The sequence below is a fragment of the Protopterus annectens genome, chromosome 13.part0 (genome assembly GCF_019279795.1).
Source record: "Protopterus annectens isolate FY-2018-M chromosome 13.part0, PAN1.0, whole genome shotgun sequence".
In the NCBI taxonomy this organism is placed as follows: Eukaryota; Metazoa; Chordata; order Ceratodontiformes; family Protopteridae; genus Protopterus; species Protopterus annectens.
In genome coordinates, this window is record NC_056747.1 from 227,168,837 (window position 1) to 227,194,865 (window position 26,029).

A 26,029-nucleotide genomic window follows, 5' to 3' on the forward strand; every position below is an offset into this window, starting at 1 on the left:
ACTGTTACTCTTTCAGGTCTTCTGTATCTGAAGATGACATTAGAATGCTGTTTTCAGAAACTGGTGGAGTAGTTAAAGCTTTCAAGTTTTTCCAGTAAGTATGGCCTTCTTACTGCTCCTTACAGTAGTATACTTCAGTTGTTCCTGCAGGGAGTTTCTGACTTAATTTTGGAAGCTGGTTTGGGGCAAGTGCTTCTAAATGTTCCATTGGTAATAGTGTGGTTTCATTCTACAGTACAGAATAGTTTGTGTGGTAATGTCTGATTTTATGTAGTGCAAACTTGCAGAATATGGTTGCGGGGGAACACTGCTTCAGTATTCATAAAGCATATTGGAAATTAACTGCAGATGTACATCAGGGCAGTTAGACCCCCAAAGCTTTGGATTGCAAACTTAAGCTGGCTTCTTCATGCACAGCAGTCTGGGCATCAATCTAAAAGGATGCTAGGTAATGACTTTATATTAAGGTTACCATGGTGATTCCCTTTTTGGGAGCTTTTTAATTTGTGGTACTGCTTTGTCTGACTACTGTGGTGGTATCGGTACAAGTACTGGTCCATGTATGGGAAGTGCCTTGCTTAAGGGTACCATTTTTTTATCCAAAACACGCTTGGCCATCTTGTCACGTCTTAACTTGTGACTTGCACAAAACATGTTGGTACAAAAAATGGGTGACAGCTGGTGAAGGTTGGTTATTCTGTCTACATTTTTCCAGTTGTGGATGGAGAATCGTTCCTATTTTATGCAACTTCAGGCAGATTAGACAAGCCAGCAAGTGGAACCAGAGGATGAAAAGAGGTCTCTGGTACATTTGAGTTACAGTACTAATTCTGACTGTCCAAACAAAAGTAGAAAATTAAGGAAAACTTTCTGCTCCTTCCCCGGCTGATCCACATGTGCGTTACACTCCCTTCGGGGTGTTTTTTTAAGCTCTTGTGTCAAAGCATTTTCAGTTTCCAGTCCTTTAGAAAAGTCTTCAGAGAAGGATTATTTTCAGATTTGGATGTAGAATCTTTAAGCAGTTGCATCTGCAAGAAAACTAAGAGTAGGAGTCTGAGGGTTGAGACTGCACTTTCACCTTCAGAGAAATATTCTTTAGTTCCACTATTTCGGGGAGTATTCATTTCCACTGGAATGAAAAGTAGATAAGATTCCACAACTGTTTCCACTTTTCTGTTGGGTTATTGTACAAGATACCCTGTCTGCTTGCATGACTCCTGAGTGAGTCACAGCTGTCCGATTTTAAGTTTTCTACCTTATAGAACTTGTGTGTAAATCTATACACATCCCTGTTGTGTTCAGTTTGAGGAAGCAACTTTGCCTCCCAATGTGTATCCCAACAAAGATAAACTGTCCTTTTGCAGAGGCATAAAATCTCAGCAAAAAGGTTAATGTGCACTTGGGCATCTTATTGGTAGCTTGTAGGGGTGAGAAGTCTGGGAAATTTAGGTTTTAGTCCTATAAGCTGTGGATGGCACAGTGTGGTACCCCAAGCCATTTTTTAATGTATTCTTGTAAAGATTTGAGACTGTAGTAAAGCATATCCTTTAGTTGTCAGCTTTGCTAGAGGATTATGTACAGAGCTGTCGTAGGATGGTGCAGAAGGCTATAGGTTTGGCAGAGATCAGTGCAATGCAGCATTCCAGAGGGTTGTCCATCTTGTCTGACATTAAACTAGGGTCATAGCTCTCAACCAGTTGGGACAAATTTCAACCGAATTGGGGACAAATGTGGGGGAAACCATGGACAGTATTAGTACTAGTCACCAGAGACTGAATAAAAAAGCAAATGTGCATTTTCTAAAGTAAAACGCAGCTTTAGTGTCAAGTGTAATTCAGCACCTTTCCTCAATGAAGTGTTAGGAGGAATATTCCTCATCAGTCTGACAGTGGAGAGGTATGCTAAGGTTCTATCAGAGTTTGTATCTCGGGTGGATACAAGATGCCACGGCACTTGTCTCAGGAATGGGGGGAGGGGGTGTTCCAGCTGCCCTACATTTTCTCTAGCAGTGCAAGTTTTACATCTGATATCCTCTGAAGAGACTTGCTAGCCTCATGGGACTAGCCCAGACAGTGGGGTTGAAAATAGTCATGGGTAAGGCTTTCATTGCTGCAGCCTTTCAGGAGAGTATACTTGAGATGTCATGGACAATTGCATAAATGGGGGTTCTTCCTCTGTCATAAATGGGGGTTCTTCCTCTGTGTACCATGTCAGACTATGATGCGTATGCTAAACTTCAGATCCAACTCTTCCCTTTACCTATAATGCCCCAGTTGACTAACAATACTTCGGGTCACTGTCTTGCATGGATGCAAGTCCTTGGAGAACTTTGATTAGCTGTTTGGAAGCTGTTTACCATGATGAGGTCAAATGCACTAACAAATGTGCGTTCGACTGAAAAATGACATCTAAACCTAACATCTAGAGGATTGTCAAATAGTTTCCACGAAAGTGCATTCCATAATATCGGCATTCCCCTCTTTCAGATACAGTTAGCTCGTCTCTGTGCCCCACCTCCTACTTAAAGTATACCAACTCAGCGATTGCACTACAGTGAGGAAATGGGCTGCTTTTTTTCCCTGTTCCTCACTGAAGTCTGACCTCCCTCCACAGTCTCTGTACACATTCTCGACTAACCATGTTTGACCACTTGTCATTCAATTTCCTGCCCCATACAAGCTGTGCGAACCTCAGCCGTTTGGCATCCTGCAGTTCAGGTAAGTGAGATCAACCCTGAAAAACAACTTTCCTGTAAAACCCTCCTGTTTGTAAAGTTTCTACCAGTTATTCTTTCCTTCTGACATACCATTGTTGGAAAGTTCTTATCCCGACAATTTTGGCATAGCCAAAGGATAGAAACTATCTGAGCAAAGGAATTCCTGTTGCTATGGTTGTGGCAGAGTAGCTAGAGGAGCAGGTCTCCTCTTGTCCCCCCCCAGAGGCTTGGGTGATGTACAGGTTTGGAAGTGTATTTGCTTCAGCAACCTTTGCTTTGAGATCACTGAATTTAGCTCTTCACAAGATTACAGCAGAATATAACCAAGGAACTCTCAATAGTCCATATCTGTGGAGGACTGAGGTCTCTAGGACTAGCCATATCCTGTTTCCATTGTGCCCATGAGGATAATCCCATACTTCATGGGCTGCAGTTCAGGCATAGCTGATGTGATTGTGACTTTGCAGAGACTTTCAAGAATGTCCTTCAAGAATGCAACTGCAGTCCTGACATATGGGTCGGCCGGATTCCAAAGTTTGGGTCTGGCGTCGGCTGATGTCGCCTCCTCCCCGACGTCAGAGCGGCTGGGGTATAAAAGCAGACGCCATCTTCTCTAATCTTTCTTGCCGCACAGTGCCCCAAGCAGAAGCAGTTCGCAAGTGCCGGTCGGTCACCTCCTGTGTTTTCAGATACCGAAGTCATCTAAAAGCCAAGTACCCGTTTGGGAACATTTTTTCTTGCCTCAGCCGGTGTCAGAAATTGAAAAAGTTAATTGTCTTGTGGTAAACAAATACCTCATAAGGACTTCCATTCTTACTGCCTCCCTTGCCTGGGCCCAGACCACTACGTCTCGGCCTGTGCTCGCTTTAAGCGCGCACAGGCGCCGGGCAGAATTTGCTGAAGACTTTTTTGGTGAATCTTTTGCTTATGCCGTCGGAACAGACAGCTCAATCTACCAAAAACCGCAAGGACCGGGACCGACATCCTCTGCCCACATCATCCACCGATACCACGCCTAAGCCCTCCGAGTGGATCGGTCCCTTTGGAAGCAGTAATTCGACTGCCCCCAGGCCGACTACACCGCTTCATCGGTCCCGGAGATTTCTACGGTGCCGGTTCCTCCAGAAACCGAAGCTCTAGATTTACCCGACACCATTCCTGTGGACAAGGTTACCCCTGCACGTGGGGCAGCTAGGCCTCCGGTATCCATGTCCATAAAGACCTTTGCACGTGCAATGGCTGCCAGCCAGGGCAAGGCCCATCCTAAATCTACTTCTCAGGGCCCCTCTTCTGATAGACAGATCATGACTCTTGCTGCAGATCTAATCTCTCATCAGGGGTTCTCAGCCGCACCCAGACAGAGGTTCTCCGCCGTCTGCAGATAAAAGGCCTAGAACTGAGCAGACACCCTCTTCAGATGAAGCCTCTGGGGATTCAGAGCACTCAGATACCCAGGAAGAATCCTTCCAGGCCTATGAGGACTCTGATGCTGAGGATTCAATTCCCTCTGCCTCCCCTCCAGAGGATATTTCTTTTGGTGAAGTTCTCCATTCCATGAGAGCATTTTCAGTGGCAGGGTCAGGAATTTTCCGACTCAAGGAAGAGGCTACGTACCTTCCTTAAGCTACCCCAACACAGACCTTTAGCTATTCCTTCAGTGTTGGATGTCCTTGATGTATACTCAGACTCCAGTGCATCGCCTGATTCACTCCCTCCTCCTGTCAAGCCTGACGGATATTACAGGGTCCCTGAAACCCATAAGAATCTCTAAGGCCCACTCTGTGGATCTAGAAACTATTTCACAGGGCCCCAAAGGAGTGGCTACTTCCTCTGCCAAAAACCCTCTGCCCGCTGACAGGGAAGCTAGGTCCCTAGAGAGATGGGGCAAAAAAGTTTATACCTCTTCCACACTTGCCATGAGGTCACTCAACTGACTTTCATGTTTCAGTACCAGGATTACTTGATGGATGATTTGCAGAAAAACCTAGCCTCTCCTGAGCCTCTAGATAGGCATTGCAGGATTTGGTTCATAACACTCAGCAGGCTTGCAATCATTTTCAGTGTGGTTATGATGCATTGGAAGCTTCATGTAGGTCGGCTATGACGGGGGCCATTATACGTAGACATGCTTGGCTGAAAGAACAGCCACTGCCAGACCATGTTAAAGTAAAGCTCCTAGATGCACCTCTGGAAAAACAGAAGCTTTTTGGTGCTAATGCACAGGATGTGTTGAAGTCTATTGAGGAAAAGGCTAAATCAGTACAGTCAGTCAAGGATTTCCTCCAGGTTCAGCCACCTAGATTCAGCAGGAATTGGCCTTCAAAGAATTGGTCCTTTCCAGACACTGACTAGTTTCAAAGGGGGAAAAGCAGGCGTGCTCGAGGGTAGAGGGCAATACCGAGGCTCTTGCAGGGGCCGCCAATGGCAACCTCCAAATCAGAAGTCAATGACTTGACTTTCACTCCGCCGACCAAGGCTCAGAAGCACCTCTAGGCTGAAAATTATCCTTAAACTGGCACATTTTAACCAAAGACAAATGGATTCTGGACATAGTAGACCAAGGTTACAGGTTCCACTTCCATACCTTACCAATGAGACAAGGCATGCCAAACCTGCCACAAAATCAAAGGGCAGAGGCACTCATACAAGTTTCAAAGCTGTTGCACATAAAAGCAATAGAAAAGGTTCCTCAGGAACAAGGCCAGGGATTCTATTCAAGACTGTTCCTTGTTCCAAGAAAAAAGCAATGGAGACATATACTGGATTTGTCCGCTCTAAACACTTTTCTCATTGTGCCAAAATTCAAAATGCGACTTTACAGCAACTTCCCATGCTGGGCAAGGGGTCTTGGCTGGTTACTCTGGACCTCAAGGAGGCATACCTGCATGTCCCAATCAGGCACAGTTGCAGAAGATACCTCAGATTTCTTGCAGGGTCAGAGCATTGTCAATTCTCAGCATTGCCGTTTGGCTTGTCTACTGCGCCCAGAGTATTCACAAAATGCCTGGCATCAGTTGCACATTGCAGTCTCCAGGGGATTCAAATATACCCTTACCTGGACGACTGCTTTATACAAGCAGACAGCAAGCAAACCTTGATAACACACTTGGAATATGTCATTCAATTACTACAGGCTTTGGGATGCACAGTCAACATTCAAAAATCAAAACTACTGCCATCCCAACAGATTATTTTTCTAGGAGCCAAATTGGACACACAATCACAAATGGCTTTCCTCAGAGGAGAAACAAGAACATTTACCAGATTACTTCAAAAGCCTAGCAAAGCTCACCCAGCTGACCGCAAGGAAAATCCTGCAGGCCCTGGGGTTCATGGCATCTTGCATTCTTCTGGTACCTCTGGCAAGACTACACATGAGAAAGCTACAATGGTACCTAAAAAGCTTATGGTCTCAACACAGCCAAAATGTAGAAGACGTAATACCACTCATTCCATGCCTGCAAAGGGAATTTTTGTGGTGGGCTCAAGCAAGTCATTTATGTCCTTCAACAAACCTCTAGCAAGTCAAAACATTACAACAAACGCCTCAGATCATGGATGGGGGGGCGCACATGGAGGGCAGATGTATTCAAGAGCAATGGACTCCCAGGGAAATGCACCTGCACATAAATCAGAAAGATGTTTGCAGTGATGCATGCAATCGAGGCCTTCGGGGAAATCACTTCAACAAGGTCATCTGCTAACAAGGACAGACAACACCACTGTCATGTGGTATATAAACAAGCAGGGAGGCACTCACTCTTACCCCCTCTGCAGACTAACAATGACTCTTTGGGAAAAGTCCCTGAAACTGAACATCCACTTGCAATCCCAGTTTGTTCCAGGCAAGGACAATGTTCTGGCGGACAGGCTGAGCAGAAATTTCTTGGATCTGCACGAATGGATGCTGCATTTTCTCACAAATAAGTGCATGGGGAAGACTGGACATAGATCTTTGCTTCTCACCTCAACTATCACCTGGAGAAGTTCTGTACGCACCATCCTCTAGCCTGGAGAACGGATGCCATCTCCTTCAGCTGGAATTCCCTAACAATTTATGCATTCCCTCTACCATTACTGACCAAGGTGTTACTGAAGATCAATGGACTACATGAAAAGGGACATCGAGGAGCTCTCTGATTATGTAGCCCAGGCAGGTATGACCCTGACCTTGAGCAGTATCCTACCTTCACCTAGAATGATGCCACAATACAGTGATAAGATGATCAGCTTTAATAATTGGCTTAAATTCTGGTGTCATTCAAAGGGGATCCAATGTCTGTCTGCCTGGGATGACATGCTGGACAAGCCACGACTTGCACCTGTCACCCTGGGCTGCCACCCCCATAGTGCCTTTTTAGGCAAGGCTCAAATAAACCTACCACCCTAGAACACCAAAAGGAAAAACTAAGGGTAATGCTGCTCAATGCCAGAAGTCTCAATCTCAAGATGCACAGGCCCTTCTCAATATGGAGAACATCGATGTCTGTGCTGTGACAGAAACCTGGTTCAAGGCTCCTGAGAGCACCCCAGCACTAACAGGTTTCACCTCATATCATGCAAGAAGGAGGGGTGTCCATATTCATAAAGGACACCCACACAGACTGCTCTGCCTCAAACTCAGGAACCACATGGCCTTCCTGAAATAAATGTATCTCCAAACACCATCATACTAGGTGACTTTAACTACCCTAATATAGACTGGGAACACTCCTACTCAGCCCCAACACTCTAACCCAAAAGATCCTGGAGTTCATAAACTCAAATGCCATGGAACAACTAGTCACCATCCCCAAGAGGAGAAAACATACTTGATCATCTCATCACATCACATGGGATCAAAATGTTTCAACACCGAAGTATATACCCTCACTGGTGAGATCAGATCATAGTCCTCATCCACCTGAAACAAAAAGACCACAGTGAAAATTCACACTTCTAAAAACTAGTGTGGTCTCCTTTAAGGCCCCTGAGCCAGTGGTAAACATTACTCAAACCGCTGAATCACTTACAAATGCCTTCTACCAGCACCTACAGGACTGCATGGATCAGGCAATCCCAAACAAAACTAAGACTCTCTGTACCAACCAGTCTGGTGGACCCCAGCCATAAACAAGCTCTACAACAAAAGGAGGAAGCTACTACAAGATAGAGCAAAATCCTTGAAAGGTAAGACACCTTTGATCATTATAAGTAAAAACTAAGAGCTCTCATAAAATCATCCAAGGCAAATTTTGAGAGAAAAAAAGGACTCTAAAGAGAATCATAAGGCCTTCTTTAGCTATGTTAGAAACCTAGGAGGAAACTCCCAGATATGCTCAGAATTAGTTCAAAATGATGTGAAAATTACTGAACCTACACACATTGCCAACATACTGGCTGACAGGTTCAGTGCAAAGAGATATCTATTCCAGAGGATTGTAGCCCCCAAACATCTCCAACGCCCAGGTGAGAACTGCCCTCACTAAGGCAAAACATCCATGGGACGGATGGTGTCCTGAACTCAATGAGGAATTAAACCCACAGTTAGGACAGCTGTTTAATCTTAGCCTCACCTCAGGATAACTGTGGTCCCACTTTGCCTCCACAGACCCTATTAGCTTTTGAAGCCTTATCTGCAAAGCCATGGAGAGGATCATAATGGAACTCATAAATAAAGACATAGGAACTTGCAGACTTTGGATCCAACTCAGTTTGGCTTTGTCAAAGGCAGATCCTGCCTCTTAAACTTGGTTGACTTTGAGACAGTCACCAAGGCCATTGATGAGGAAAGGCAGTCCATACAGCCTACCAGGTATCATCGAAAAACTCATCAGCTTGAATGTAAACCCATACATCACAAGATGGGTTGCAAACTGGCTAAGTGACAGAACCCACAGGGTCAGAGTTACTGGAGCCCATGCCAGACTCAAAGCCTGTCACAAGTGGTGTCCCACAGGGCTCAGTCCTGGGTCCACTCTTGTTCGCATCTACTTTTCTACAAGCAAACACAGGAGAAAGTTTGCAGATGACTGCAAACATAGTCGAAAACACATCTGACACAGATATCCTCCAGAAGGGCCTCACAGAAATGGATAACTGGTGCCAGAGCCATGGCCTGAAGTTAAACGCCAAAAATGCATAGTCATACCCTGGGAAAAAAAAACAAGGCTACCCCTAGCTACCATATAGTGGCACCACTGAGCACAGAAAAGTCATCAGAGATCTGGGGACCCAGGTTGACAGTAGCCTGACACTCATGTTGCTAAAGTAGTTAGGAAAACCTTCTATATCACCCACCTGATCATGGAAAGGATTCATCATCAGATCAAGGGAGGTCATCGTCCCCTGTACTCATCACTTATTATACCTATGATTGAGTACAATGCCCGTTTCGAATGTATCTGACCAGACACCTGCTGCAGCTTGAAAGGCCCCAAAAGTTCCTCACCAAAAGGATAAAGGGTCTCAAAAATGTCTTATGCTGTCCGACTGAAAGAACTCCAGCTCTATTCAGTCTCATACCGCTTGCTCAGAGGTGACCTGTGCCTGACATATAAGGCCATGTCAAACCCAGATTTGATGAATATGCTTCACCTCAAAAAATCTAGATCCCTCAGAACCACAAGGGGAGACTTTTAAACCTTGCGGTTATAATAGAGCGTGCTGGGAGGACAGATTCATCACCCAGAGACTCCCTATGCTGTGGAACAAAATCCCGGTACATGTGAGGCAGAGCACCTCTCTGGTCTTGTTCAAGAGGAATCTTGACCAATGGATGGGAGATTGCAGATACCCCATTACCATTTCAGTTAGGCCACTGTCTTGACACAGCAGGCAGCAAAATGATAGGCATAGTTTTTATTCAAACTAAAGGTGGCATAACTATGGGCTAGGCTTATAAATGCCCTTGGGCAGATAGCCTAGTATGAACCTATGAACCTATGAACCTATAAAGCAGAACCAAAGGCTCCAGACTGGCCAAGGCAGCACTGGTATCCATTGCTACTGAGCATAACTCACACCAAACCGTGGCCCTTGCCTCAATGGCCTCTGCTTCTAACACAGTACAATTACAGGACTGTTCATCAAAACCTGCAAACTTTGCAGCTGACAGCTTGGAGGGTTCCATGACTTTCACCCATACCCCTTTCCAAAAAAGTACAAGAAATCTTGCTGGAAGCACGCAGACCTTCCACCAGAAAAACCTATTCAGCCAAGTGGAAGAGATTCATAATCTGGAATGCCAGCAAGGGGTCAAGATGCATCAGTAATGAGCATACCTCAGATATTAGAATACTTGGCAGAAATGTTTCATAGTGGCCTCTCATTCTTCCATAAAAATTCACGCTTCAGCAATCTCAGCAAAATACAACTGTGATCCACCTGTGTTTTCACATCCCTTGCTAAGACAGTTTCTAAGAGGGATAAAGAATATCAAACCTCCCAGAAAACCACCAGTACCTGCATGGGACCTCAATTTCATCTTGGAAAATAACTCTTCCTCCTTTTGAACCAGCAGCATCTTCAGAAATGCAATTTCTCTCCTGGAAAACTGTTTTCCTGTTAACAGTTACCTCAGCAAGAAGAGTCTCTGAGATACAGGCCCTGATGGCAGTACCTCCCTTTCTCATTTTTCTTCAGGACAGAGTTTCTCTAAGAACCAATCCTTCATTCATGCCAAAAGTGATATCCAGGGCGTCTCAAAATCAAGCAATTCACCTGCCTACCTTTCCCAATCCTCAAAATAAGGGGGAAAAGCTGCTGCACACTTTGGACATACACAGACAATTATGCTTCTACTTGGACAGAACAAAGTCCACCAGAAAGTCTGACCAACTATTTGTAGCTTATGCTGCTGGAGTGCAAGGAAAGGCAATCTCCAAACAATTTCAAAATGGATTGGGCACTGCATCAGATTCTGTTATTCTTTCCATGGCAAAGGTGTGCCAGCCAATATTAGTCCACACTCCAGAGCTATAGCCACTTCCACAGAGGAGTGGCTACAAAGGACATTCTAGAGGCTGCTACATGGAGCTCCGTGCACACATTTACCAAACACTACAACCTGCCTTTATACTCCAGATCCCGAGCAGGCTTTGCTTCGGCAGTCCTGCAGGGCATTTTAGCTACACCATCCCTTTTAGATCCTACCACCCCCAGCTTGGCTGTGGTATTCAACCCATATGTCAGGACTGCAGTTGCATTCTTGAAGGACCTAGTACAGTTTTTTGTACCTACCATAAATGTAGATGTCCGATAGATATGCAACTGCAGTCAGGTTTTCCCTCCCTCCTACCACTCTGTAATTCTCCTTTTTGGGTCCACTCCCCCTTTTTCTAATTAGCTGGGGATATCTGTTAGGGTGCATCTGTTTATTACTGTTGTGCATGTCTGGAATTTTTTATCCATTCTCTAAATTTAGCCTTCCTTGGAGGACACCTGGCATCTGGGGCAAGAAACACTGAAGATGGCTTCGGCTGATGCTTTTATACCCCAGCCGCTCCTCGTCTGAGAGGAGGTGACATCAGCCGACGCCAGACCCAGACTTTGGAATCCGGCCGACCGAAGGGCTGCCTGAGGCAGGACAACCCATATGTCAGGACTGCAGTTGCATATCTATCGGACATCTACATTTATGGTAGGTACAAAACTACTTTTTTTAGTGCTCCCTTTGGGACATCTTTGCTTGTCCCTTCTGTGCAAGAAACTTTCCAGGAGTGAACTGGGCAGACTGTCTGCTTTGGGGATTTGCTTTCCTAGTAAACTGTCGAATCAGTAAAGAGTGGTTCTGATGGTCCCAGGGATTTTTCCAGGATTCATGAGGGGACAACTTCGGAGAACATTAATTGGATGATGCTTTGAGGTTGCTTTTCAATTGACCTTTTCAGTACTCTTGAAGGGTTGCCTGACTGCCTCTCTGGCAGAAGGGAGCTTGTCTTTGCACTCAAGATGCCCGGGCTCCCATAAGATTCCTGGTGTTACTAAAACTATCCCGCAATTTTTCATTTTTCCAGATTCTCCCAAACAAGAGAAGGGCTATCCGATGACCCACCCAGTCGGAAGCTGCGCCTCAGATCCCACCAGACCTGTGGATTCAGAACTTTGTTCTTTGTTTCACTGTTGCAGTCCTATTTGGGTTATCCCTGCCAGGGTAGCCCTCAGCCAGCCAGAGTACCAGAGGCTGAGTATTTCTGCATTGGTTGCAGTCGCTTCAGGAATGACAGGTCGTCAGTTTAAGGCAGTCTGTGCCATTACATCAGTTTTTCTTGTCGTGGAGCCTGAAGCAGTTTGTACAGGTCTGCCACTACCAGAGTTTCGTCTACCGAATTGAAGCTGAACTTTTCTAAAGTAACTACCAGTTTGTTAAATAACCCCTGGAAGTTATCCCACTCCTCAAAGGGGGAGCCACCACTGATCCCAGGAACTATTTACCTGTTAGACTGACAGGCCTGGTCTGCAAGGCCATGGAACATATGGAACTCATAAACAAAGGCATTGGTAACCTCCAAACTCTGGATCCCACCCAGTGCGGGTTTGTGAAAGGCAGATCATGCCTCCTGAACCTGATAGGCTCTTTGAGGCAGTTAAGCCATAGATAAGGTGGTTCACACCGCCTATCTTTACCTTGCCAAGGCGTTTGACACCATTCCCCATTCTGGAACTATAGCTAAACTCTCTAAACTAGGTATAAACCCCTAAACTGGAACCTTAGTTTGAGACAGCCTTACAGCTCTATCTTCAAGTTTATAGAGCTGAGTATATTTTCTGTGTTCTGTATGAGCTAAATTGTCTGCTTGATATCTGTGTCTTACTGCTCTGCAAATCTATAGAAAACAGTATATATATTTTTTATAATTTGCACATTCCTTACATCTGTGAAACTGTTCCCCCATCCTCCCTCATTTCCTGCCTTGTCTTTCAGCTGATATAATTTAGCTAGTGCTTTGTCTCCTTTTAACGACCTGTATTCAAACTGGAACCTTAGTTTGAGACGGCCTTACAGAACTATCTTCAAGTTTATAGAGCTGAGTATATTTTCTGTGTTCTGTATTATAGAGCTAAATTGTCTGCTTGATATCTGTCTTACTGCTCTGCAAATCTATAGAAAACGGTATATATTTTTTTATAATTTGCACATTCCTTACATCTGTGTTGAAACTGTACCCCCCCCCCCCTATTCTTGGTTGTAGTTTAAATTTGGTGGACTCCCCCAGACATCTCTTTACCGCATTCTACCTAATATAATAAACCTTTCTGCACTTGCTTTTAGTCCTTTTTAATTTAATTACATTTTTTCAAACTGTGAACTAATATTGCTACATATTCAAGTGTGCCAGCTTGCACTGCATGAGAATTGTATTTACTACTGCTTTTGCTACTTTTCTAAAAAAAAAAAAAAAAAAAAAACTTCTGCTTTTACTGTACTTGTGTTTCTTCCTACTTTATTTTGCTTTTGCGTCATCTTAAACGTTCTAAGTTGTATTTACTACTTGGTGTAACTCATTCTAAGCCTTTTAGTTTAAACACTTGGGCTTCAGACCAGTTTTACATTGAGAGGGTTTGTGGTCTGCACTGTAGTGGCAGAACAGGTAGCTTACATCCTTCTAAGTTGGGAACTGCTGATTGAGGGCTCAGTGTCTGTTATTCTAAAAGTATATTAATTCTGGTTTAAGCACTTGGGCTTTCAGGCCAGTTATTTTACATTAAGAGGGTTTCGTGGTCTGCACTCTTGTGGGAGGCGAGGCTGGACTCTGCCCTTCTGAGCTGGGAATTTCTGGTTGAAGGCTTATAGTGCATGCATATCTGAATTTCTTCTTACTGAAATAGCTACATCTTGTTTGCTAGCATAGACTAGATCCAGGCCTGCTGAATCTAGCTTTGTTTGTATAACTTGAGCACTAATCCAGGCATTATTTAAAGTATTCAGTTGTATTTATTACTGCTTGGTAGCTACACTTTAACCAAGTTACTAACATTCTAAGGCTTTTGGATTAAGCACTTGAGCTTCAGACCAGTTCTACATTAGGAAGGTTTGTGGCATGCACTGGTGGCAGGACAGGTAGCTTTCATCCTAAGTTGGGAACTGCTGATTGAGAGCGCAGTGTGTGTTCTTAGTGTATTAGCTCTGGTTTAAGCACTTGGGCTTCAGGCCAGTTATTTTACATTAAGGTTCGTGGTCTGCACTCTTGTGGGAGGAGAGGCTGGACTCTGCCCTTCTGAGCTGGGAATTCTGGTTAAAGGTTTATAGTGCCTGAATATTTGAACTATCTTACTGAAATTAGTACAACTTGTTTGCTGTAGCATAGACTAGATCCAGGCCTGCTGAGTCTAGCTTTGTTTGTATGCTTATTTCCCTGGAACGCTAATTCCACCTAAAACGCGGCTTCTCAGCGCTTCTGTGGATCCCTAGTGATATCTGCATTGCTTACTGTACTTCCTTGCTTTGCTTGAAGGAGTTACTGTTTGTCGTTTTTGCATTTAAGTTACCTGTAACAGATTGCACTTGTTACCTGGCACTTGCTCACTAAAGCAGTTAAGTCAGCACTAAAAATTAAAAGCACTACACCCTCTCTCCCCATTGGCCCTTTCTTTCAATTATAAAGGAATTCCCAATATTCTAGCATTGACAACTGACCTTTGGACATCTCCTCTGGTCCAGCTGGTGAATATGGGAATATTGAGGCAATGTTGCAACTGCCTCATGTACACAGACAACCCTCTCCTCCTCCCAACAAATTCCAACACGAGAGATGCAACTATATAGCCAAACTGGAGGCTAAGCTCTCAACTCAGTACTGGCATAACCAGTCAGGAGGAGAAGGAAACCACACTCACTACAATTCCAGTCTCATAGACCTACCACGACAGCAAACCAAACACATAATCACACAAAAACATACTCTGAGGCTCTAAAGATCTGCCTAAGCAGCAGAGACCTCCAAAGCAGACACCCAAGCAACCACTACCCCAAAACAAAACACGAGCAACACATCTCACAAAGCCAGTGTGCTGAACAGTCACGGCCCTTAAGGCTAAACAACATACCTGATTGACTCTATCGTCAGGCACACTGACGTCCCGCTCACCAGGCTGAACAAGAAGGTCACTGAGCAGCCTGTCTGGCGCTAGGATCCGCCACAACACAAGCACTTGGGTCACTCCAAGGCAAGTACAAATGACTGTCATTGTCCATGCTGGTGTAAATGACCTGAGACTTACCTCCCTGGACTACATGAAAAGAGGCATGGAGCTCTCTGAGCATGTAGCCCAGGCTGGTATGACCCTGACCTTGAGTAGCATCTTACCCTTACCAAGAATGATGCCACAATATGAAGACAAGATGATCAATTTCAACAATTGGCTTAAATATTGGTGTCATTCAAAAGGGGATCCAATGCCTGTCTGCTTGGGATGATATGCACGACGAGCCACAATGCTTTGCTAGGGACTGCTTGCACCTGTCACCCCTGGGCTTTTGGATATTGGCAAAGGCTCTTGCTACCCCGTAGTGCCTTTTTTAGGCAAGGCTCAAAAGACAAACCCACCTCCATAGGTATCACAAGGGATAAGAAACAGAGTAATGCTACTCAACACTAGAAGTCTAAACCTCAAGATGCACACACTTGAAACTCTCCTTGGCATGGAGAACATCGATATCTGTGCAGGAACAAACCTGGTTCAGGACTCCCGAGATCACCCCAGGTTATACCTCATACCATGCTTTCGGCCCCAAAACTTGGACCGAACCACAAAAGGAGGGGGAGTATCTATATTCATCAAAGATACCCACACCTCCAGGTTGGTGGCAAAGCACGAAGCATCAGAGACTATCCATGTGCAACTAACAGTGGGTAAAACTGCCTTCCAGTTTATAGCCTGCTACAGACCACCCTCCCAAACCCAGGAACCCCACTCTGCCTTCCTGAGAGCACTGGAAAATATGAAGGTGTCGCCGAACACCATTATATTGGGCGACTTCGACTTCCAACTACCCAAACATAGATTGGGAGCATTACTCTAGCTCCAACACCCTTGCCCAAAGGTTCCTAGAATTCATAAACTCAAATGCTATGGAACAACTTGTTACCACTCCCACAAGAGGGGAAAACATACTGGACCTGATCACCAAGACTCCAGACCAGAAGTGTATCCCTCACTGGTAAGATCAGACCATAAACTGATCTCCCTGGATATTCACATCCAGACCCCACCCCCTGCCCAGAAAACCACAGTGAAAAACTTCTCTAAAGCAAATTTCACACTCCTCAAACCCGAGGTGGAATCCTTCAAAGCCCCTGGGCCTGTGGAAAATACGGCCCAGACCGCAGAATCCTTTATAAATGCATTCTATGAGCACCTTCAGGAATGCATGGATCATGCAATCCCAAATAAAACAAGACCCAATCCTCCAAAGGCAGACTACCTGTCTGGTGGACCCCAGCCATAAACAAACTATACAATAGGAGGAGGAAGCTACTACATGATGGAGCAAAATCCCAAAAAGGGAAGTTATCTCTGAACAGTATTAGCAAAAAACTAAGGGCACTCGTAAAATCGTCAAAGGCCAGCTTCGAGAGAGAAATTAATCACAAGGCTTTCTTTAGTTAGGAACCTGGGTGGGAATTCCCAGATATGCTCAGAATTAGTCCAAAATGACCAATACACTGATCCCACAGACATTGCCAACATCCTAGCTGACGGGTTCAGCGCAAGCTCCCCCCCCCCCTCCCCACCAAAAGGGCAAATATGTATCCCAGCAGAGTGCTGCCCCCTGACATCTCAGATGCTCAGGTGAGAGCCGCCCTCTCCAAAGCAAAAAACACAGCATCAATGGGACCAGACGGTGTCCCAGGCTGCATCCTACATGAACTCCAAGAAGAGCTAAACCCAAACATAAAACTACTGTTCAGTCTCAGCCTTACTACAGGATATGTACCCAAAGAGCAGGATATGTACCCAAAGAGTGGCGTAAGCAACAGTGGTCCCTCTAGGTGGTGCCTCAACGGACCCTGGAAACTATCGCTCCATAAGCCTGACTAGCTGGTCTGCAAAGCTATGGAAAGGATAATCATGGACCTCATAAAGATATTGGGGACCTACAGACACTGGATCCTACCCAGTTTGGCTTTAAGGGCAGATCCTGCCTCTTTGAAACTGTCACCAAGGCCACTGACTAAGGGAAGGTGGTCCACACAGCCTATCTGGACCTCGCAAAAGCCTTCGATACAATACCCCACTCGGGCATTATAGATAAGCTCACCATCCTAAATATAAACCCCTATGTCACTAGATGGGTTGCAAACTGGCTCAAGGACAGAACCCACATGGTTAGAATTGCTGGAGCCATGTCACTCCAAACCAGTTACAAGTGGTGTCCCACAAGGCTCAGTCCTGGGACCTCTCGTTTGGTATATATTTCTCTGAGGTACAGGGCAACACGGAAGGACTGTGGCTGACCAAGTTTGCAGATGACTGCAAACTGGGCACCATAATAGACTCCAGCCGACACAAGCATCCTCCAAAAGGGCCTCATAGAAACAGACAACTGGTGCCAGAGCCATGGCCTCAAGCTAAACGCCAAAAAGTGTATAGTGCCCAAAACAGTGCCCACAAATTACCACATAGGTGGTAATCCATTAAGTACAGAAGTAATTGGGGACCTGGGGACCCAAGTTGATAGCAATCTCTCATTTGACAACCACGTAGCCAAAGTGGTTAGAAAAGCATTTTATATAGCCCACCTAATCATGAAGGGATTCACATCTAGATTAGGGGAGGTCATCCCTCATCAGGCCCATAAGAGTACAATGCCCCTTTTGGGATTTACCTTACCAAACACCTGCAGCAGCAACTGGAAAGACCCCAAAAGTACCTCACCAAGAGGATCAAAGGGCTCAAACAGATATTATGCTGCCCGGTTAAAGAAACTCCAGCTGTACTCAGTGGCATACTGCCTGCTCAGAGGTGACCTGTGCCTGACATATAAGGCCATGTCCAACCCGGAGTTAAGGGACATGCTGCACCTCAAATCCAAATCCCATCTAGCTACACGCTCGAGAGACTTGAACCTCAGCACTGAAATAAATAGGACATGCTGCAAACACTGGGTTCTCAAGTGTCCCAGGATACAAATTCTTTCCACACCCAACCCCAAAAGGGTAGATCTACCTCCAAACCACTGGGCATAGGCTCCAGCAAATCCTTTCCCTGCTTTTTATGAGGCAGTAGAGCACGTTCCTGCAGAACAGATGAGCCAAGGTTTCTACCCCCAGACTTTTCTGGTGCCCAGAAAAGAAGGCACCTGGTGTCATCCTCTATTCTAAACACCTTCCTGGTGATCCCAAAATTCAAAGTGCTCACCCACTAGCAGCTGCTACCCTTGCTCTCCAAGGACATTTGGCTTGCCACCTTAGATCTAAGAGGCCTACCTCTATTCTAAACACCTTCCTGGTGATCCCAAAATTCAAAGTGCTCACCCACTAGCAGCTGCTACCCTTGCTCTCCAAGGACATTTGGCTAGCCACCTTAGATCTAAGAGGCCTACCTCCACATGCCTTTTGGGGAATTGTGCAGGAGATCTGTTTCAGTGCAGGATCTCTGCACTTTTGGCTTATCTACTGCTCCCAGAGTTTTCACAATGGCTCCGGCCATTGCCTTTTGCAGATAAAGGAGTATCCAGATTTACCCATACTGCCTAATTCAGGCAGACTGGGAAAAACTGCTCAAGCACCTGGGCTTTGTAAAGTCCCTACTAACCTCACTAGGTTACACTGTCAACGAAAAGAAATCCAAACAGGTGCCCACCCAACGGATTATATTCCTGGGTGCAAGCCGGGACACATGCCAGATGGCATTCCTTACCAGAAAAGCAAATTTTTCAGACAGCCTACTTTTCTTAACTAGCCACCAGACCCCAGTTATCTGCAAGGAAGATCCTGCAGGCTCTGGGGTTCATGGCATCTTGCATACTACTCATTCCATATGCCAGACTGCATATGAGGAAACTTCAGTAGTACCTAACCTTTGGTGTCAGTCTCTAGACCTGGAGACTCTTCTGAGGAAAAGAATTGTAGGTATAAAAGATTTTCTTTGGTGGGCAACAGCATGCTCCCACAAGGGACTACCTTTCTCACCACTTTGCGCCGCCCAGACCCTCGCCACAGGTTTTAGGTGCATACAGGGCCAATGGAGCCTGCAGCAAATGCCTCTGCACATCACCCAAAAGTATGATGGCTGTCTAGCACGCCTTGCTAGCTTTCAAGCCCCTTCTCCCCAGGGGCGCTCTGATCAAAACAGACACCACTGTGATGTGGTAGATCAACAAGCAGTTATCAACTATCCTCTTTGCAGGCTGGCCATGACCCTTTGATACACCCTCTGCCATGCAACTACACCTGTTAGCACAATTCCTACCAGGTTCTCAAACTCTGGCAGACTAAGCAGAAATCTTCTGGATCCACAAGTGGCAGCTCAACAGAAGAACCTTCACCCTAAACTCAGAAATGCGGCACCCCAAAGGTAAGCCTCTTTGCCTTGCACACCAACTATCAGCTCAGCAAATTCTGCACCAGGGAGCATCACTGCATGGCTTGGAAAGTGGATGCCCTGTCCTTCACCAGGGTCAATCTGTCTGCCTTTCCTCCACTATCTCTCATCCTAAGGGTACTGTTCAAAATAAAGGAGGAAAAATCAAGGACAAGTCTTGTAGCTCCAGACTGGCCTTGCCAGCACTGGTACCACATGTGCGCAGCCTATCCACTCTGCCATCATGGCATCTCCCTCTGATTCCAAACCTCATGACCTGAGAGGGAAGGGGAATTCATGCATCCCCAATTGCAGACCAATTTGGCAGCTTGCTTGGCATATTCCCTAACAACCCCACTCCCCCTGATCAAGCTGCCAACCTTCAGTAAACTGGTTCTAGATGGTTGTACACTAGGCCAGCCACCCTAGCAGTAGAAAGTCTTGTGCTGACACTGGAAAAGGTTCTGCACCTGGATTCGGTCTAAGGGAGCCAATACGGCACAGTCCTCCCTCCCTTTCATGTATTTAGCTGACCTACTACAGTGGCCTATCGTTTCATTTTCCCCACTGAGCAGCCCCCTTTTTCACAACCTTCGATCAAACGGCTCCTGAGGGGCTAGCAACTTGACCTCACCCAGTAGAGCCCCAGCTTGGGACCTTGAGTTTGTGTTGGAAAAGCTCACCCTGCCCCAGAACTAAAATTCTCTTCTGGAAGACCGCTTTTCCTTCTGGCCATCAGCCAGAACAATCTCAGAGCTGCAAGCACTCATGGCTGTGAAACCCTCATCTTCCATGATGACAGGGTATCCCTCAGAACTAACCCATCCTTCATGCCCAAGGTAGTGGCTCTCACCCAGTCCATTCATTTGCCCACCTTTTTCCTAATTCCCCAGAGCAAGAGGGAAAGGATCCTGCACTTAAGATGGGACCAAATCCTTCAGAAAGTCTGATTCAATTGCTGGCTAGCTTTGTTACAGGGCAAGAAGGCAAAGCCATTTCCAAATGGGATAGCATGCTGCAATTTCTGCTACAAACATGGAAAGCCCCAAAAAGGGAGTCGGGGCTCACTCCACTAGAGCAGCCTCCACCAGGGACATCCTGGCAGCTGCTATCGGGATATCTGTTCACACTTCTACCAAACATTACTACCTGCCTCTCAAATCCAGAGCAGGGTTTTTTCTGCTGTCTTTCTGGGGATCCTAGCCAGCCCCTATATGTTAGTGTTTAACTGCTGCAGTCATCACACTTTTAGCCCTTGGCCCGAATGCCAGAGTCTTGGGATTTCTGAGTTTGCTGTCTGTTCCATGGCGGGTCGTCTAGGTTATAAAGCATGCAGCTGACACCATTACATCAGTCTGTCTTGCCATAGAGGAGCCTGAAGCAGGTGCCCGGTCGGTTGCTTCCTGAAATTTTCCTTTTTTGAGTTTCAAACCTGAAGTCTTCAAAAGGTACCACACTGGGGATCCTGTTTTCTTGCTCTAACCAATGCCAAAGTTGTCTTGCCTGTGGAAAGCAAATACATCAGTTTCTTACTGTTGCCTGTTTAGGCCCAGACCACTACGTCCCTAGCTGTCTTTGTGCCTTAGTACCTGAACCATTCGTCGTCTGGCTATCTTTAAAATCTTTCTCATTCTCCGTATTCTGAAATGGCTTCAATAAGCAGATCTTCCCAAAAAAGTCTGAAAGACTGACCATAGGTCCAAAACTGTAGACTATGCTTCTGTTAAGCTAGTTGCCAGTACTGTGAGGTGCCTTCACAGCCCCTGATGCCCACTTTTACAGATTTGCAGGCCTCTGCTGAGACCCATTCATAGTCCAGTATACAGAAAGATGTTAGACTGTGGGACCTGCGGATGTCTCTACTTTGGATGGGTCTGGAGCTGCTGTGCAGGCACTGGCTTCTGAGGGTGTATACAGACCAACTGATGTTCGTATTAAACGGACAACTTTGTTTTAGCTAAAACTACAGAGTTTTAGGCCCAGAGTTCGCACTACACCTAAAAATCCAACCAAAGTGCATGCTCAAGCTCCCATGCCACAAAAACAAATGCTTAGAAAGGCTGAAGACTTTATTACTGTAATTAGGGGAAGTCAGCCTTCCCCCAAGACAAAAAATTGAGTTTCCTTTGGATTCTACAGACCAGGAGTCCAATGACTGACCATTCTCTACCAGGCCATGCCAGTCAACCAATGAGGATTCAGATGGAGGAATCCATTCCCTCTGCCTCCCCTCCAGAGGATTTTTCTTTTGAAAGCTTGCATAATGCCAGGACTATCCTCTGTCCAAAAAGACACTCAATTTTTAGAGTTGCCTCAGCACAGGCCTCTAACTATAGCCCCTGTCCTGGGTATTTTAGATGTCTTTATGGAATCCAGTCTTACTTGACACTTGACCACTGGCCCCTAGAGTACCTGATTCTCAAATTTCTTTAAGAATACTACTGTGTATCCAGAGACCATTTCCCAGGGACCTAAAGGCATTAAGGCTACTAAAAACCCCCTTTTGGACAGGGATTAAAAAGTTTAGACAGATGGGTAAGAAGGTATATAACTCTAACTCTTGCTGTCGAGCTTTGAATTGCCAGTTTCACATGTTGAAGTACCAGCAACATATGGAGCTAATTAAGCAAAGTAGCGATCTGAAGTAGGCGATTCATTTGTCTGCAACCTGTGGGTTATGGATCCAATATCGGATCCGAACCGGCATGGTTATCCAGCTATGGATCCAAGCTCTTGGCTCCTCCCCTCACCCATAATGCCCTGCTTTCCCTACATGACCTCAGATCTAGTTTGCCGCGCTGGTAACCAGTTGGATCGTCTGAGCTCTTCAGCTAAGTGTTTATAAAACTCTTATAAAGCTTTAAATTGCTTTTTTGTAGTTAAATTTGTGTGATTGTTAGGTTTCCTTTAGTCTCTTGATAGTTTTGGGTTTAAATTCTACATCAAAAATTTTATTTTAATTCCCTCCCCTCGCTGGTTCGGAGTTTTGTTGAGTGTCTTTGGGGCCCTGTGTGTGCTAGTTTAGCACTAATTGTTTGTCTTTTCTTTGGTAAAAGACTGTCGGAAGCCCCCAAGGCAATTTTTTCGAAGTGCTCAGTGTGGCCATAAGCTTTCCACTGCTGATGGCCACACTCGGTGCGTTCGATGCCTTGGGGTTGAACACCTCACTTCTGGATGTTCCATTTGTACAGGGTTCAACCCCAAGGAGTTGAAGGAGCGGAGGTCGAAGCTGGTCCTTGCAGGACTTCTGCCCCCAGACTCTGCTTCGGCCTCCGCTCCTGTGGTGGGTACTGTTGCTTCAGTCCCCTCGCCTGCTCCCCCTCCTCCACCTGGGACTCAACCTCCCACTGCTGGGTTGGAGGACAGGGAGGCGAGAAAGGACCGGAGAGAAGCACCACAAGCAGCGGGCAGAGACCTCAGTTTTGGCCCCGCCAGCTAAGTGGGCTTCTCCTCCGGCCTCCTTGGCTGCTGCCCAACCCCGGCTCTGGTCTGCTTTTCACCGGGGCCTGAGGAGGAGACCCGACCTCCGAGGCTATTGAGGAGGCACTCAAGGCCTACCTCAATAGCCTCTTCGAGGTCTACATATAGCCTTTCCGACGCCGATCTCGACCGGATGATAAGGTTCATCCAGGCCCAGATGCAGATGGGAGTGCTCTTGCCCCCCCCCCCCCCCCTCTAGGGGGAGCTCTACCCCATTTTTCAAGCCCATAGCTCCTTCTCCGACCCGCTACCAGGGTTCGGAGCCGGGCAGCTTTGGAGCCGGGGGTGGGTCTGCTCCGATAGTACTAGGTACTTCGGATCCGACCCTGCCCTCGAGTTTCGGATCCAACCTCTTGGAGCCTGGCTCCGAGCTTCGGATCCGGGGGACTTAGTGTGCCTTCGGCGCAGTCTGTCAAGAGTGCACTGGTCCCTCGGATCAGTGTGTCTTGGGGCCGGCTCCGATCCACTCTTCGGATCAGAGGGGGAGCCGACTTTCGGATCCTTTGGTCGAGGCTGGTTCCCCTTTGGCTTTTGATGTAGTGGAGAGGGCTCTGTTGAGGGCTTCCGGACCCCCGGCACTTGCTTCGGCTCCTTCCCGCGCTCCATCTGCACTGGGCCCGTCTACCTCTTGGGTGTCCCCTCCTGCCGATCCCCTGGTGGACCTTATTATACCAGGGCTTGGAAGGAACCGGACACCGTGGAGCCAATCCCCAAAAGGCCAGACAGGATCCTTAGCCCCCCTGCAGACTGTGCCCACTGGAATAAGGGGCCTCCGGTAGATGCCATGTTGACAGCAGCAGCCACCAAGAGGGAACTCTCCCAGGAGAGTCCCTCACTCCAGCCTCCGAGCAAGGAGTCTCGGATGATGGACCGCTTGGGGAAGCGAATGTTTAGTTCAGCGACCTTCTCGGTGAGGGTGCTCAACTATCTGACACATGTTATCCGGATGCAGCACGATCTTATTAAAGAGTACGCTGCATCCCCCCAGAGTCCATGTCAGAGGACAAACTTTTGCACTCCACCTATATGGCCACTCTTCGATCCGTGATGAATACCTCTATGCGGTTGCTGTCCCATGCTACTGAGGGAGCCGCTAGAGCTGCAGGAGTAGGCCTAGTCACTAGACATCAGGCCTGGCTCCATTGCGATTTCACGGAGCCCTTCAAGGTGTCCTTCATGAATGCCCCCTTTGGTTCTGCCCTTTTTGGCAAAACGGTTCAACACCTTGACCCAAAGCAAAAAGGATGGGAAGACGCTGTCTGCCAAAAAGGATGGGAAGACTCTGCCATCTGAATCCGCTTCTCTGTACCCCAGAGGTCCTACTCTAGAAACCAAAAGGGCCAGAAGTGGTTCTGGAAGTCGCAGCAATCCCAACACCCTCAGGACAACCAGTCCTTCCGTGGCAGAGGAGGACATTAGCTTAGGTCAGACTAAGCTATAAGCTAATCACCCTTGGCATCCACATACCCCCCCCCCCCCCAGTAAGGAAATCTCCGTAAACTTCTGCAAAGTCAACTTCATGCTACTCTAGTCAGAAGTGACAAACTTCGACACCGATGCAGACAGGAACAAAGGTTAACTGAGTCCTACACTAAGGCACTGTACGAGCACATCTGCTCATGCATGAATTGTGCCATCCCAAATAGAACCATGATGCACTCCAAAAAAAAAAAGTGAAGCCAATCTGGTGGTCTCCTGCCATAAACATTACAACAAAGGGAAGAAACTGTTGCAGAAGAGGAAAATCCCAGGATGCAAAAAACTCCCTTACCTGACTCAGTAAGAAGCTGAGATCCCACATAAAATTCTCCAAAGCTAGTTACAAAAATAAAATTGCCTAATATTCCAAAGACGACCACAAGGCATTCTAAGATTTAAGAATCTAAATGGCAATGCTCAGATCTGCTCTGTGCTAGAATGGCATTAAATGTACTGATCCCAAGGATATTGCCAGGATCCTGGCAGATTCAGTGCCAATTTCACTCCCTCTCGATACCTGAAGATTGCCAAATTCCGGTATTAATGGCCACACAGGTAAACACTCTCCAAAGCTAAGAATACAGCATCCGTAGGACCAGATGACATCCCGGGCTGTGTACATGAACTACTAAATGAACTGGCACATCACCCAAGTGTTTAATCATAGCCTCACTTCAGGCTTCGTGCCCACTGAGTAGTGCACAGCTACAGATGTTCGTGTTTCACTGTTGCAGTCATTACATTTGGGTAATCTGGCAGGTTCCCCTCAGTCGGCCTGAATAAGTCTTGGATCCTGCATCGGTTGCAGTCTCCTGTCAGTCTATCGGGGGTATAAAACATGCAGCCGACGCCATTTTAATCCGTATTTCCTGCTTTGTGGTGCCCGAAGCAGAAGGAGTTTGCTAGTGCCGGTCGGCAGACTTCTGAAATTTTCGTTTGAGTTTCAGAACCAAAGTCTTCAAACTAAAGCTAAGTACCCCATTGGGGAAACTTTCTTGCTCCTTACAAATGTCAGTAAAAGTTAATTGTGTTTGTGGGAAGCAAATACCTCAAGGATTTTCATTTGTACTGTATTCCTTGCCTAGGCCCTGACCACAACGTGCCTTGCTGTCTTGTGCTAAATTTAACCAACGCACTATTGGGCGTCTGTATATTTTTGCTTCTAAATACTTTGGTTCAAGATTTAACTATCCTGAAATATCATCTGTTGGCAATCTGGCTACCAGAATTCGCAAAAAAAACGGAAAGAAAGACAAGACCAAGTCCAAAACAGACTAAGCTAAGCCAGTCACCGGTACTCAGTGAGGCACTTTAGCAGCCCCTGATGCCTGGTACTTTTGAGTCGCAGGCCTCTACAGAGACCCATTCTGAGTCTGGTGTACAGCGAGATTCTTCTAAGTATTGAACCTGCAGATGCCCATCCCTTGGATGGGGTCTGGAGCTGCTGAGCAGTCACCAGCTTGAGGGTATTTTCAGGCCTAAAGCGTTTTACATTAAACAGATGCCATCAAAAACCAGGCCAAAACCAACTTCTGCGTCAAAAAAAGATGCATGAGCCACGTGCTCAGGCCCCTATGCCTAAACAAATTATCAAAATGGCTGAGAATTTAATTACCTTGATCCGGGGTTCCCAACCCCCTCCTGCTAAGAGGCCTAGGCAAGACACTTAATCTTCAGATCAGGTTTCCTTTTTTTCTGATCAGGAATTATCTATTCCACCTTTATGAGGACTCTGATGCAGAAGAATCCATCCCTTCTGCTTCTGAGTATTTTTCTTTTGGAGAAACTTTGCATACCTTAAGGAAACATTTTCATTGGGAGAGTCAGGGTTTTTCAGAATCCAAAAAG

General features: G+C 46.3%; 1 protein-coding gene across 7 annotated transcripts in view; it reads left to right on the forward strand.

Annotated features, from left to right (window-relative positions):
• PTBP1 (polypyrimidine tract binding protein 1) overlaps nt 1-26,029 on the forward strand; it is a 241,450-nt gene that overhangs the window by 197,272 nt on the left and 18,149 nt on the right. For all 7 annotated transcript variants that reach the window (XM_044053767.1, XM_044053769.1, XM_044053772.1 and 4 more), the window contains one exon: nt 17-94. In XM_044053767.1, coding sequence (XP_043909702.1) covers nt 17-94 — 78 coding nt within the window. The remainder of the gene's footprint in view (nt 1-16; nt 95-26,029) is intronic.